Raw genomic sequence first — 15,539 nt, 5'->3', positions numbered from 1 at the left:
TCTAGTGGGAATGAAAACACATAACCCGGGATATGCAATTGCCTTGGGTCACTTTCTTTCCTTTGTAACCAAAAATATGCCCACATGAGCACTGTTTCACATCCTTCAGTAACAGCAGCAGCAGTGCGTTTCATTCAAACAGAACCCCAAATGTACAAAATGAACTTGACAGCCACTGAACTCACTGAAAGCAGTCATTTAAACCAGCAGATTGGCCACACTTAAACATCTTACTTTAAGCATAAAATTTTTCATGCAGGCTTTCTGGGTAGCTTCCATGCCTGGAGGTGGCAGCGCCTTTTGGCTTCCCAGCAGGCAGGAAAACCTCCGGCCGTTTCCCTGCAAGTCCAGCTCCCCGAGTAATAATACGCTCGACACGATTAACACGCTTTCCTCCACGGACCCCTAACTATAATTTAGCCTCAAATTTGTATTGCAGAAAAGAAAGCAATGAAAGAGTGATTATTCCCTTGTGCATAAATACACAGGTTTGGCACGTCAATAACAGCCGTGTTTGTTTTCCAAACTCCGAATGCTCGGCGCCATGTTTCAGCAGTCAGCATGGACTGTGTCTGTCATGACGGCTGTGGCGGTGCGGATGTTCCTCAGCGCTGAGATTTTTATTAAACTTTCCCACCGTCGCTGCCTGCCTCCTTTCCATCCAAAACATTTGATTGGCATAAGTCTAGAATAATAAGTTTCCGCTTCTCAGGGTTGTGTGATCTTTTAAAGAGATTTTCCACGGTTGTTATGCTGAACCCAGGACAGAATGTGTCTGTGTGTAATGTTGAGATTGATATTTTTGCCTTTTCTTTCATTACAGTCTTTCTTACTACAAGTTTGCATTACTGTGTAGTCAAACAGAGACAATTAGACATTGTAGCCGTGGTCATTTTGCACATTTCCTGCATTTCCCATTGGAACACATTAACCATCACACCTTACCCCAGCTTAATAAACAATTGTTGAAAGTTGGAATTAAAATGTTTGGTTAGATTTTTGATTTGACAAGCAACATTTTCTGGTAATAGGAAAAATGGTATAATATACAAAAGCATGAGGTTAATAAAAGTAGCACGCAGTTCTTTAATCCAAGCAAAGGTGCACAATTATGCCTTGAAATTTGAAAGGTGTGGTCGTACTTAAAGGTGACACTCTTTGCAATGTAACCAGGGAAATAAGAACAACATGACCTCTGTAGTATATTTAGATTATCTGGAAATGGGACATTTTACCTAAAAACACATTTCATCAGTGGTTAAGAGTATAAGATTACACTGGATTTGCAAGGAACAGTAGAAAAAAGTAAATAAAACAATTAAAAGCCATCACTCTCTCTTCAGACTTACTATAAAACCCTTCATGAATTGACAATCTCATGAAACTTAGCTAAACCAAGCTGAACATGTTGAACAATAAACCAAACTATAAGCCAAACCCACAATTGAAATTAACTGAAACTGAGCTGAATTCAAGAAATGAAAAAATGCAAAACTATTAACTCTAAATACAATGTCTCATCTCTGCAACCATATCTTTAAATTAGGCAAATAAGGTGTTACAAAAATAAACATTTAGAATTAGTAGTAATAGTAAAATTAGCATCCACATGTCTATTTTGGCCACTTCCTGTTTACTAGTATGAAAAGAAGTAGTATGTTGTGGAGGCAAAAATAACCCAAATAAATAAAATGAACTTAAGCACATAGGTATAAATCCTGTAGCATTTTATCTGTAGCTAGCATACACACATGTGAATATTTCCTACCAGATTATGGTTTTGAACATTTTCATCTTTAGTCTTCATCTGGATGAATCTGCTGAAATTTAATCAGTAAAGCCTTAAGGGCTGTTTTAAATTAACTTCCAATTTTCTTGTTTTTTTTTAAAATTAGTTAGCTAAAGTCTGTATATGTGTATTTGTGCATGTGTACTGGCACTTTGGAGATGCTATACTGATCAGAAAAATTAGTTTTATAGAAAAGCATCTTTATTTTTAGCAGAGTAGGATATCAAGACATTTATTATTGTCCCCAAAGATCAGGTGTCACATCAGCACCAACAATATTCAGGCGTACCTGGATGAGATAGTACAATTTCAAGCTTAGCGTTCTTTTGAAGACATTAATAAACCCACATCCTATGTTCTAGCACCTTTATTTTTGCCCAATTTCACCATCGCTGTGTAAATTTTTAGTTTGCAACTTCAGACAGGTAGAGAAAAAAGCGTCCATCTCATCACGATAAAGTGAAGCTTTTGTTTCCAAACTCATCGGCTCAAAGCTCTTTCAAACTTCATGAGGATCTATGTGTCGTGTGGCCATAATTGGGCAGATTAAGACTCTCTTACTGCACCACACAGGCACATGCACAGATCAGCATGGTCACCCAAAACGGCTCTACCATGACAGGCTTAGGTTTCGCCTATATTAAATGGAGCCCGGGTGAATAGAAGGCCCGGCCGGCGCTGCCTGAGTGAATGAAGGAGACCAGGGATGAGCACTGAACCTCGATGGAGCTGAAGGCCCATTAGAAGAATGGTGTCACTCTCTCCTTAGCCGTAACCCGACCTGTTGTCAGCCGGCTTCACTAAAGGTCAGCGGTACAATGGACAGTAGAGAGCGCAGCATCTCGGCAACAGGTTGTAGATGAAGGTTTGTTCATGCTGAGATCAGCTTAGGCATTTGCAAACATTCACTACTTTAGAAGACAGAGTCTGACTTTTAAGATGAGATAAGATAAGACAGGATGAGATAAGTTAATAGAAGACAAAGATAAGATAGAAAAAGATAAGATAGGAGAAGATCAAATAGGATTCGACAAACTGATACGATTGACTAAGATCAATTTAAAGAAGATTATGATAAGCTTGGATAAGATATGTTAGGATGCAGTAAGTTAGGATACGATAATGCAGGAAAAGACAAACTATAACAAGATTTAAGACAAGAAAAAGATAAAATATTAATTAAGAGATTAAAGAAGGATGAGACAGGATATAATATGATGCGCTAATATAGGATAAGATAAATTGTATGGATCCCTCACTGGGGAAATTTACATGTTACAGCAGCTAGGCCTGGAAGAAGCAAGACAAGAAATACAAAAGCACCATAACACTAAAAATAAAGATACAATAAAGACTATGCACACCTTACATATGTACAGATGAGGTATAATGGATATGCATATGTATATATACCGGTGTGGCAGGATGGATAATGTACCAAACTGAAGGACATACATGGTGTGTAGAATTGTACATTTATACAGAATAGTGGTGCTACATTTCTGTTATTGCACCCAAAAGCCATCGAGAGAAAGACCACCGTTAACCTGATGGTTTTGCACATGAAGAGAACAGTGTTATATTTTGTTGTTGATCTCAAGGAGCTATAAGGAGAAAAAACAGCGTTACATTTTGCTGTTGAGCTGCATGGAAACAAGTACATATTTAAGGTGAATATCCAGTTTGTAGTTGTGTGTTTTGATCTGAGTTTCATTGCTCGCTGCGAGTAATTTAAACTGAAGAGCTTTGACTTCTCTCCTGCTCTTATTGTAGAAAGTGACAGTCTAGTCTCAGTGATGCTAACTACCTCTGGGATTAAGTAAATACATGCAACACTGAACTATGCTTCCCATACTATTGTGCACCTGTGCACCTTGTGACTCTTCACCCAGCAGGCCCTGCAGGGGGTCCTCATGGAGGAACCGCCTTCATCCGCCAATCAGCCAATCAGCCAATCAGCTGCGTTTTCTGCTGAAGAGCAGCAGCGGACATGCGAGAAGCCTCATGAATCATTCACATGTTAACAAATCTGTGGTGTTCATTGGCTGAGTGGTCGGGATCAAATGAGCCAAGCTGGGTCGGATATGAGCTTGTTTACAGTCACTGTCACTTGTCAGTCTAATGCACTATACACAGCAGAATACTTATCTCATGCTATGCATTACAGCCCATTAAGCGCCGCCGTATGGCACACTCTAGTTTCCCCCTCTGCAGTTTAGACAGGCGGCCTTGAGGCAGGTGTACTGTCATGCGTGCTTTTTTTTGAAGTAGATTCAACAAAAGGTCCTTGGATTGGCAGCGTAACTCAAGAGCAATGGAAAAAAATGCTCACAATTATACCACCTGTGTTCTTGAGCATTTTCAATAGCTGGTGGAGAGTGTGTGTGTCCATGTGTGTGAGGGAAAGAGTGGGAAAACTTATTTCTGAGTCACACATATACAGAACCCACATTGTGCCCAGATTTACAGCTTCACCCTGATTGATTTCTTTTCTTCTCTGCATGTGGGCATTTCATTTATTCCCCCCCACGTGTGGTCCAGTGCATACCTGCCTCGGCGTGGTTGTCTTTGTGCCCATGTGACGTTACTGTGTCTTCCCTTCCTCCTTCCGCAGTTTGAGGGTTGCAACAAAGCGTTTTCTCGTCTGGAGAACCTGAAGATCCACCTGAGGAGCCACACAGGAGAAAAGCCGTACCTGTGCCAGCACCCCGGCTGCCAGAAAGCTTTCAGCAACTCCAGCGATCGAGCCAAGCATCAGCGCACTCACCTGGACACGGTCAGAAACTAAGTCTCTGCTCTCTCACCTGCCCATGTTTCACCAGAGTGGATTTATGTTTAAAATGTCCTGGGCCAGCAGTTAAAATAGTCTGGGTGGTCGAAAGGGTTGCTGCATAAAATTATGACCTATAAATGTTTACATATGTCAGATAAAGGCTGCATTTACTTTCTGTTAAATCCACTTAGGCTCATGTGCTTGATGCAAAATGCAAAAATGAGTTGTAGAGAAACTAGCAGTGATGTATGTGTGATGTATGCTCATACTGTACCCCTCCTTTGCTTTTACAACGTTAAAAACCTGTACCGCCATCCAAGCCTCAATGGGTATTTCCACATCTTGACAGTGTTAGACTTTAATTTGCCGTCAGTCAGTGAGCCGTGTGGCGTTCTCACTCTCTGTGCTCGAGCAGTGACATGCCACAGATCATTAAACCATCAGTGCCATTAGACCAAGTCACAGTTTGCGCCGTAGCGGACTTGGATCGAGGCTGAGAGCTCAGACAGAGCTTCGCCTGTTTCCCTGACCTGTGCAAAAGGAAGGAAAGGTTGAGTCAGTCATCGCTGCCACTCGTCATGTCTCAGTAACTCCACCAATTTACCACCCACTTTATCACCATCTGCACGCCAACACAGCCAGGGAGTAAATAAGTTGTTTGGCTCAAATTATGCACTTAAGTAAGTTGGGCTTATTTGTTTTCTCTGCTATTCGAGGGAACTTTCCACTTTTCTCCACTATATTTTTAAACAATTTGCACGTTTTATCACACGACAGCAGCCTAAACTCATTCTGATGATGCTAATAAAAACATAAAATCAATGACAAATGTGCAGTTTAAACCAACCCAACTGGGCAGCTCTTTCAGGGAGCCTTGCAAAAGTTAAAATACATAAATTTCATGCAATTATAAAGCAGGTGTTTATATGAATCCAGAGTTTACACTTTTTGCTGCTGCCATAGAGTCATATACAGTCAAGTTTAAGAGGGGAGAAGTCTGCATTTCTGCAGAAAGATTGTTTATGATTAGCAAGTTAGCATATCTAGATGTTAGCATGTGCCAGATTTACCATTTCTCTTGCCTCACGCTTCACATTTTAGCTTGTCCTGTGCACGAGCTTCAACGTGCACAAGGCTGAATGTGCACGCAAGCTGAAATATAAATTGTATGAATCAATCTGTGCCACTTTGTTTCCCATTTAGAGCCAGGGCTATGTACAAAAACTGGATTTTGTTTCTAGCTAATAGAGCAGGAGGAGATATTTGGCTGAATTTGACGAAGTGCATTGGATTAGAATGACTTATACAACATTTATGGTGCTAATTTTATTGCAAATTTGTCTTAAGAGGGTTTAACAATCTAAAAAACATGAAACCTTCATTGCAGACAAGGAAAAGTCCAAGAAAAGGAAAACAAGAAGAAATAGGAGGCAGGATGTATAGACAGGGACATATATAACCTCTGAAACATTTGTTTTATTCTTTAACACAGATGAAGATTTTTTCCCTCAAAAGCTAAGTTGTGAGCCTTAAAATATTGCAATAGAGGGTCTCTCTTTATTTAACATTGTAAAATAAGGTTCCTTTTTTCCATTACCTGATCACAAAGGTGGATTCAGGCTTTATGAGCACAGAGAAAGAGAACAGAAAGAGAGCTTAAGCAGCACAGAGTCACCCTTAAATTCCCTTTCATTCACTACTTTCTATTAAAAAAAGATTAACTGAAAACCAGTTTAACTTCAGCAGTATTTTTATAATATTTATATTACCAGAATACTTTCCCCTGTGTTCCTGCGTTGGCCAGACACCAATACGTTCCTGCATGCAATAGTAAATCATTCAGAATTTTCACCTACGTCGAAATGTGAATGCAGACGTGTGTTATTCTATCAGTAATGGATTTTTCTCCCACCGCCCAGTCTTTCCACAGTAGGCCAAATGATACAGCTAATCTGGGACCCCGATGCTTATGGCTTCACATTAACACCCTGCTAAGGCCTTCGTGCTGCCTGCCCAGCCGCCTGCGCTGCCAGAAACATTTTGGGGGAAAATCTTTCTCAAGCTTTAATGATATTTTGCCTACACAGATGTTGATTTTTTTTTTTTTTTTTTTTTTTTTAAACTCAGAGGGCTTCTGTGCTGTGTTGGGTATGTTGCTTGGCCAAATAAATATGGCAGATATGAGTGGGACTGTTTGAATAACAATGGGTTATTTAGAGAGAGCATGGAGGTATGGAGCCAGAGCTAATAACGACGTATATCACCTTACCGGTGAGAGAGGGAGTAAAAAAGTGGGATACTGGAAATGCAACTGTAGTGAAACACAATACACAGCAATCAGCTTGAAATCCTCAATAATAAATAAACCTCAACTTTGTCGTGTCTTACACAGAGATATTTTGGTATTAAAATATTTCTCTTTTTCTTTCACCCTTTTCTGCTCTTCCTCCCTTTTTTCCTCTCAGCTGAAAGGTAGGCCTTTAACTCTGCCTTTACTTCAACAAGTTTCATATTTTCTGTATGTCTTTGCACTTCTTTTTGCACTTTCCTCTTTAGCTGTTCTGCTTTTTCCTTCGTAAAAGTGAATTTTAATGCATTTTATTCTAAAAACTGATGTGAAATATGTTCTCTGGTCACAGAAACCGTACGCATGTCAGATCTCGGGCTGCACCAAGCGCTACACGGATCCCAGCTCCCTACGCAAACATGTCAAGATCCACTCGGCCAAAGAGCAACAGGTGCATAGAAAGGTAAGAGACTCTGTTCTGGAGTGGAAACTGTTTACATAAACCAGCAGTGTAGCAAGAAAATAATGTCAATACGGGACCGTTTTATTCGCTGTTTTCTCGTCTTTTGAGCATTCAGTTAAAGCAAAAGTTGAATTTTAAGTCTGAAATACTGTAAAATATTATCCGTCATGGTCCATTTCACACCTGAACTCTATAAAATAATGTTTGTGCTCAACAACAACAACAAAAAAAAAACAATTTGCATCATTTTTTGCAAATTATTGCAACTTTTAAAGAAATTGTCTTCAACCAACAAATTACACTGAGTTAAAGGTATTAGCTTTTTCTGTACAATTAAAGGTATTTTTAATCACCAGTTAATTACCAGTCTTAAGGTTCGATAGAGAAGGAGTCTTGAAATCCTGAACTCAAGGTGAAGAAAAGTTAAGTTATAAAGTCAATTTCACTAAATTACCCCAACTTGAATTAAGATTTTAATCAACTGGTACAGAAAATTGAGTTTAAATTACACACAATATTAAGTTGATGCAATTATCAGCATTTTTATTTGCATTTTTATTTTATTTTTATTTATTAAACTCCTCAAAATAAAATTTGCTAAATTATTAAATTGGATTTTTTATCTTGCCACAGTTCATTTAATTAAGTGGTGAGAATAGGTTCCTTGAATTCCCTTTTAGAGTGAAGAAAAATTAAGTCATTATCAATAAGTTACATCAACTTAAATTTAGCTTTAAATCAACTGACAGAAATTTGAGTTTAAATTATGCACAATATTAAGTTCATGCAACTAATTATGTCCACACAACCCATGAAAATAATGTTTACGACTTAAAAGACGTATCTAAATCAATAATTTAGACTTTTTAAAATTCTGCATCTAATTAAATGATAGATCTAGGTCCCTCAAATTACTTTCTGGAGTAAAGAAAGAAGAAGTCATTAAGTCATTAAGATTTCAGTTTTAAATCAACAAATGTAGAAATCTGAGTTTAAATAACACACAACATTAAGTTGATGCAACTGCTTACATCAACACAACCCATTAAACTGCAGTTTGCAACTTTAAAAGGTTTATCTAAATTAGACTTTTAGATGTTGCAACTATTCATTTAATTACATGGTAGGAATAAAGAAAAATTTGATTACCAAGTTATCCTAAATCACCCAACACAGATATTTGTAATTTAAAAGGTTTATCAAAATCAATAAATGTGATTTGTTTTTAACAGGCAGTCTTACGATTAAGAGGGGACTCCAAGTTTTCAACTTGAGACGAAGAAAAAGGAGGTTATCCTGTCAGTTTTATTAAGTTTTCTCAACTTGAATTTGGCTTTGAATCAACCAACACAGAAAATTTATTTCAAACTACTCACAATATTAAGTTGATGCAATTACCAGCTTTATTATTTCAACCCAACCCTTCAAAGTGATGTTTGCAGTTTAAAAGTAACATTTTTGGTTTAAAATTCTAATTAAGTGGTAGGAACAGGGTTGATTGAGTTATATCTTCGAGTGTAGTTGGCATATGTACAGTACTTATGGATGGTTTAACCTGTGTAGGCTAATCACAACAGCATATCCAACTTGAGAGCTACTGTTTATCTTTTTCTTTTCAGTCTCTAGTGTAGCATTTAAGTCAATTCAGCAACAGAGCAACAAGTTTTACAAACAGACCACTTCATATAATCTGTCCTGATCTGATGCACATTATCCACAAATCCATTCAGTTGCCTTAATCGGGGGGGTTTGAGGCCGGGGTTGGAGATGGAGGAGCATCTTTGAGAACCGCTTCCCCAACAATAGATCAGGTTCGACCACATTTCATCGTGCTCATGGTCAAAAGCTCATTCTTTCCCCTGGCTGGAAGTGAGTAAATAACAGAGAGAAAGGGCTCATTGTTGTGGAAAAGGGCTGGATAGTGGCAGGCTGGATGATGTGTTCCTTTGCTTAGCGTTGTAAAGGGAAACACATGTGTGCTTGTAGCATTGTTAATAAGCTGTAGTGCGGAATACCCCAGTGGCCAGATGTTGTGGACAAATGTCAAACAAACGCTCTTACTCCAGCTCTTGGAGTCGGCCCAGAAAAAAAAAAGAAAAAGAAACTGTTAGGAGTGTCGCTGTGGAGAAAACAGAGCACCAATTACTTGTGATGAATGCTTCTCTGGGCACTGGTGAGGATCCCCAGCTCACACACACATTCACTGATATTCCGTATTTAAGTGTGAAATCAGAACGTGGAGGATGCCAGCTGTAAAACCGAAGAACAAAAACATGTTGAAAAGCTTAATGACTTGTGATTTCAGGAGCCAGATAGGCTGAAGGTCTTGAAAGATGGAAGTCAGATAAAATCGTCTGTCCGCTTGGCTCACTGCAGTCCATGAACTCTGTGGGAATAATCAGAGGGCAGAGTCGAAGTGTTGATACTAGTGAGGAACGTTTCCACCCACGGTTCAGCCACAAAATCTAAATGTGGGATTGATCTTTATGGAATAACCGAGGCATCGATGGACAGACAGAAAAACTGACTGATTTAAAGACTTGGATGTATGACACTGTCGCCTGCAAATAGAGCTCTGTGTTGTAAATATACACTTGACTCATTGGTTCGAATGACTCCCAGCAGCACTGCCAGGTTTTTATGCCTCTTGGCATCATAAAGTTATCACTTCTTACTATTACACACTCCACTGAGAAATATGGATCAGTCAGTATAGTTCACATCACAGCACGATGACAGAAACTTGACTTATATTGAATTTAAATGATCATTTCAAATTCAGCCAAGTTATAAGAGGTGTTTACTAGAGATATAAATTTTTTTTTTTTTTAAATCACCAAAATTATTCCATTTATCAGAGTCAGAAACTGTAAAAAACGTTAAGAATCATCATATTTGCAACTTTCTGACAGTCACTGATCTACTCATTTATGACTTATGGTCAGTAAACATCCAAAACTGAATCTTAAACGAGATATTTCATCCTAATTACTTTGTTCTACATATGTCCTTTAACAATTTGCGAACAATAAACTGTTTGTTCCAACCAGATTCTGTAATAAACAGAAAACTCTGCTCTCCTCAGAACAGCAATGAGGACATTAGTGAGTCATCTATGAGCAACAGTCATGTGGCAAAAATTCAGGGATTTTTCAGCTACACTGCAGGCTATGTTTACATAAAACAGATAGGAAACAAACTAAAAATGTATGTAGAGCCAACATTTATTTTCCAATATTGGTAACACCTGTGGGCACTTGCAAAAATGTTATACTTGCTGAACGTTCATATATATATTTTTTTAAAGATTTATTTTACAATAACTTTGTTATACTGCAAAGAATTCATTTGTTTGTTCTCTCTACTTTCATTCATAGTTGTGCTGTTTCCATAGAAGTGCAGGATTTTATATTGCAATGAAATATTAGCCCACAGTGAGTAAAATGTGGCAAAAAAAATGTCCAAAAGCTTCTTGGGGTTCAGTTGGTTAAAACTGGAAACCTATTTTTTTGTGAACAAGCATAGGAAAAGAAACATGCCCCCTTTAATCAAGATTTTAATATGTCCATTTACCAAATAGACATATTTACTGTTAAGCAGCTAGCTGACCTCACTAGCAAGGTTAAGGTTGTCTTGCTAATGTACAGCAGTTGACCTGTTCAGATTAAAGAATAAAAGACAGACCAGAAAATGCCCTGACACTTGATCAAGACCATTTTGAATTACAGAAATTATGGCAAAACATTTCAAATGACAATGTTTTTACCATAATTATTGGTTGGTTAAATGCAGATCTGTCCATCGTACTGAGGAAACATAACACTCAACAGACCCCCCTAAGCCCTTGTTAATGTCCATAGGGTGTTTTTAGAAGCTGGAAGACTCATCATGAGCAAAATAAGTAGTGAATTAGCATTTTCACTTTGAAGCTGCAGCGTACTGACGACAGTTTGAAAAACACAGATTCATACTTCAGGGTTTCATACTTAACAAACCTAAGAAACCAGTTCTGTCTGCTGGCACAGCGAGGCTTTCAGTATCGTTATTCATCTTCAAAATATGTTTCCGGTTCAAACGTGTGTCGCTGAATTACTCCAATATTACAACTTTCAACTGTGTAGTGCAGAGTAGTTTTACAGTGTTTAGTCAGAGATGAGCTGGTGTGCTCAAGCTGCAGGAAGGAGCAGAGAAGTTCTAGAGGTAACAACAATATAGAGTTACACCTAAGGAATTTTGTGGCATGAAGGGATTATTTCCATAGAAAAAAGTGTAAATATGTCATTTTGATACATGGAGTTGAATTTTTCAGGGTTTAATCAAAGAATTATAAGAGATTTTAATCATTCGTGGACAATAGTTGAGCTGTACGGCACAGAAGAATCGGCTATATCTGGCTTTTTCTACACAGGCAATACTTGTTAGTAGGTTGGTTTTGGTCTCGGTTCATGAGACAATAAGAAACCAGATTTATTCTTTAACTTCTAGAAGAAAAGTCAGCTGTACATGGTAAATTCCAGTAAGACCTTTGGTAGTTTCTTGTTTCCTCCTGTCAGTGTCTTTGTTCTGCCCATAATTCATTACACACTGTTGGTTTAAAATTACTTTTCTTTCTGCCTACATCAGATAATGAGCGATTGTACCGTCCCATTCTCTGTAGCCACTCTTCGGGGTCTTTGAAGCTAAATCTCCCGAGAGGTGGAACGACATGGTTGTTAGTACAGTCCTGGTGTGTACCTCAGCAACTGTAATGTTTTATTACGCTGAAATCCACTGATGTATACAACAGAGGTCAGCTGTTGCACTGATCCATAAGGCAGATGTCCCATTTCGCAAACTGACACGAGTAGCTTTCGGTTTAGGTTTCTTCTCCGTGGTGTGTGATTGAATATCCATCAGAAATGTGTCTTCGGTTGCCCCCATTACTGTTGGCAGCGACAGAAAAAGAAGCAAATCTCAGATTGGCTCTGAGTTGGTACCGTGATCAGTTACCTATTACGTCTAAGGCCAATGCATGACTCAAAAAGAAGCATGTGGTCTTTCTTCTGGTTCCTTTAGACCGACAATTTATTATTTTTTGCCGAATTACTGTTTCAGATTAACTTTACTATCATATTATTGCAAAAACTATGCAAAAGCACAAAAAAACCCACATCCCACAAAGGGTCCAACCTACTAACAGACAAAACTGAAGCTGTGCTCTGTTCTGAGGTTGAGTAATCTTGCAGTCCAGATGCAATTCTCTCTAAATAGCTGCATTTGTTGTAAATATTTGATGTATATTCTTATTTTTGTGTATTTCCTTCAGCTGCGGCCCTGCCCTCACCTGGAGCCGGACGTCCTCAGTGACTGTCTGTCCATGCAGCACCTCCAGAGCTCCACGTCCTTGCAGCACCTCTACAACGGCAAAGATGGCCGATCTCCAGCGCTGGGCCAAGACATCTTCACAGGTGCACACAAGATGCTGGCCTGTCATCCAACACCGTGACAGCGCAACTTCTTCCTCTAATGAAGGCATTAAGTAATGGAATCCTTATGCGAACTAAAGAACTCAGGTTTCTAGTTACAGTTTCACAAAACGTGCTTCAATGGAAGCTAAATAGAGCATAGATTCAACAAAAATGTGTATTTTACTGAGGAATAGCGCTTAATTAATTGAATCCAACATCCAGAAAGAGCAGAAACATCCTCAATGGTTGAATTGTGAGTGCAAAAGACTGGCTGTGTCTCAAATATATCGATGGCCAGGGAATATTTATTCCAAAACAGACGAACAGGCCAGCAAGCGAGGTCTGACCGCCAGAAATCCCAACACCTGGCAAAGCAATCACCGAGTCATTGGTGGTAATCAGCAGCCATGTCAACATTCCTGCAGATGTATTGTGATAATTTTGTGCTCTCAGGCAGCGAAAATCAAACTCACAGTCAAATACAAACAACACAGGCAGCATGATTCATCTTTAATTCCTCATTTAATGTCAGCATATTAGCTTTTTCAGTCATGCTCGGGCTGTTTACAAAGGAAGTGCTACAACATCGCACTTTTTGTTTGGTTTGTACTCCATAACCATGTCGTGCTAAACCTGTCTTCTTGTCATGCAAAGTCTGCAAAAACCATTAGCAGCAGCCGCAAGCGGAAAATTTTATTCATCGCATGTGGCCTTTAAACTTCCAAATTTTTCTAATTGATGAATTTGACCACCACTGAGAAGTCAACACCGTGCTCGATTGCGGGGAGCAGGAGGGAGATAAGTGGATTATAACAATCCTGAAGACAAGACAAGATGCCCCGCAGCTTCCTCCACGTTTATGGACACATCTGTTTTCTGCCTCTAATCCATTCTCGCTCCCTGTTTGCCGTCTGTTATTGTTGCTGGAACTCTGAGTGACTGTGAACGCTGAACTTGCCTCTAAATGTCAAAGCAGGCCTCCAAAATTGTACTTTTTTTTTACAAAACCGTTTACTTCCTTGTGTTTCCGAGTGGATGCTGCTTGCCTCTCTTGTTTGAAATGCTTTAAAAAGCCCCAGAGGAACTGTCTTTTGTAAGCCAAAGCATTCACGGATACGGTGTAATTCAAGACCCTGCAAAGATGTTGCAGGCTGGCAAATCAGGATCTCTATTTACATGAGTTTTCACTTTGTTCTGCGGCCGATAGGATGCATGGAAGAAGCAAAGCAGGCAGCCGTCCCATCATTAACACTTGTGGAGCAGAAAATGACTCATGCTTCCAGTCAGAGCTCAACTTGTTTTCCTGTTCGCTGGCTAAGTGTGCTCGTATTCACATGTCTGAAGCAGAGACTTACGAGAAACCCCCTCTCTGTTTTATAGAGCATAATTAGAGTGTTCTCTGATTAACCAGAGGAAGAACTCATCATAGTTAAAGTACAGTTGTTTGCATGCTCCTGCTGCTATGCTGAGTGGCTGGTATATATACCTCTCCAGCTCCTTCTCACACACAGATTTCCCCCTTAAACCCAACCAGAAGCCTTTCACAGTCAACCCGCAACATGTTCGGAGCATAATTCTCTTAAAGAGTGCCATCAGATCCTCTCCCTCCACAAGCAAAACTAGTGATGAAATTGAGGCAATCACGGCCATTATTTGTCGACTGTTTTTGCCGGTGTGGTAGCAGATGTTGGGGCTAAAGGGGAAAACATTTAAGGTCTGTGATTGATGATTTGGGGGTAATGAATCAAGCTTGTAACCATTTCAGAGCTCTGTCAGATCAGGCCTCGGCATGCTTCCACTTGAGAACAGCTGGGCCCTTTGGAAAACTGCAAAACCAGGAGCACCAATCTTTTCTCTTCCTTTCATCTCCTGCTGTCTTCTGCTCTCGTTGCTGGTTAACTGGCCCAGACAGTCGGAGCGTCGCTCTCTCCCCTCCTTGTGGATGCTGGGAAAGAAATCAGCCGATAAACGGAGCAGAAGAGTAAATTTGCGGTGCAAGGAGAAGAGTCTTTCCAGAAAACACTCAGTGTCGCTCCCTCTAGAGAAACATGTTGATGGAATTAAACTTGCTGGAAAGTTGTCATGTTTCAAAGAATACGGAGCACCTCACTGCAGGTCACCAGCATAAGGAATAACCATCAAGGAGTGTAAGGAGTACAGAGTTTTTATTACAGAAATTCTCTTTTACAGTACATGTTAATCCAACTTAATCCCAGCTTTTCCCACAACTACACTAGTGCACATTGCAAACACTAAACCTTGCTCATAAAGGGAGATAACACTTTGAAATTTGTGATTACTGTCATAGCCACCAAGTAAAAAATCACCTCTTGAAGCTGCACTGACTGCCTGATTGGACTGTATTACGATTAATAATTGGTAGAAGAAGCAGATTGACCAAAACATAAATAAAGAATAGAAAACTAGTCTTCAACAGATGTTTTTGTCCGCTACCAGACATTTGGCTAGTTCCATGCTAAAAAAAAATGCTAACAGACCGTTGATTCTCCTCAGGGAAGCGACAGTCTTCCTTTGAAGTATCCTAAAAACATTTTATTACAATAACAATTTGAAAAATTCAAAAATCAATTTTATCGTAATAGTAGAATAATGCACACTGATTCAATGCTTAAAATTAAATGACTAAGCTTTAAAATATATGTTATGTTCAACTAACCTCCTACCGACTACCAGCTACCCATAACCCTGCACAGAAACAGGCCTGAAATCCATTAAAACACTAAATGTCACACACATTCGTCCCCAAAACCATTGCCCTG

The 15,539-nt window shown here is 39.2% G+C and overlaps 1 protein-coding gene across 3 annotated transcripts in view; it reads left to right on the top strand.

Annotated features, from left to right (window-relative positions):
* LOC111583907 (zinc finger protein GLIS1) overlaps positions 1–15,539 on the top strand; it is a 90,758-nt gene that overhangs the window by 59,314 nt on the left and 15,905 nt on the right. For all 3 annotated transcript variants that reach the window (XM_035958607.2, XM_023293167.3, XM_055017358.1), the window contains 3 exons: positions 4,404–4,565; positions 7,202–7,312; positions 12,618–12,759. In XM_035958607.2, the coding sequence (XP_035814500.2) occupies positions 4,404–4,565; positions 7,202–7,312; positions 12,618–12,759 (415 nt within the window). The remainder of the gene's footprint in view (positions 1–4,403; positions 4,566–7,201; positions 7,313–12,617; positions 12,760–15,539) is intronic.

The sequence above is a fragment of the Amphiprion ocellaris genome, chromosome 2 (genome assembly GCF_022539595.1).
Source record: "Amphiprion ocellaris isolate individual 3 ecotype Okinawa chromosome 2, ASM2253959v1, whole genome shotgun sequence".
NCBI classification, from domain to species: domain Eukaryota; kingdom Metazoa; phylum Chordata; class Actinopteri; family Pomacentridae; genus Amphiprion; species Amphiprion ocellaris.
The sequence above is the reverse complement of the archived record's forward strand: the minus strand, read 5'-3'. Positions and strand labels throughout refer to the sequence as shown.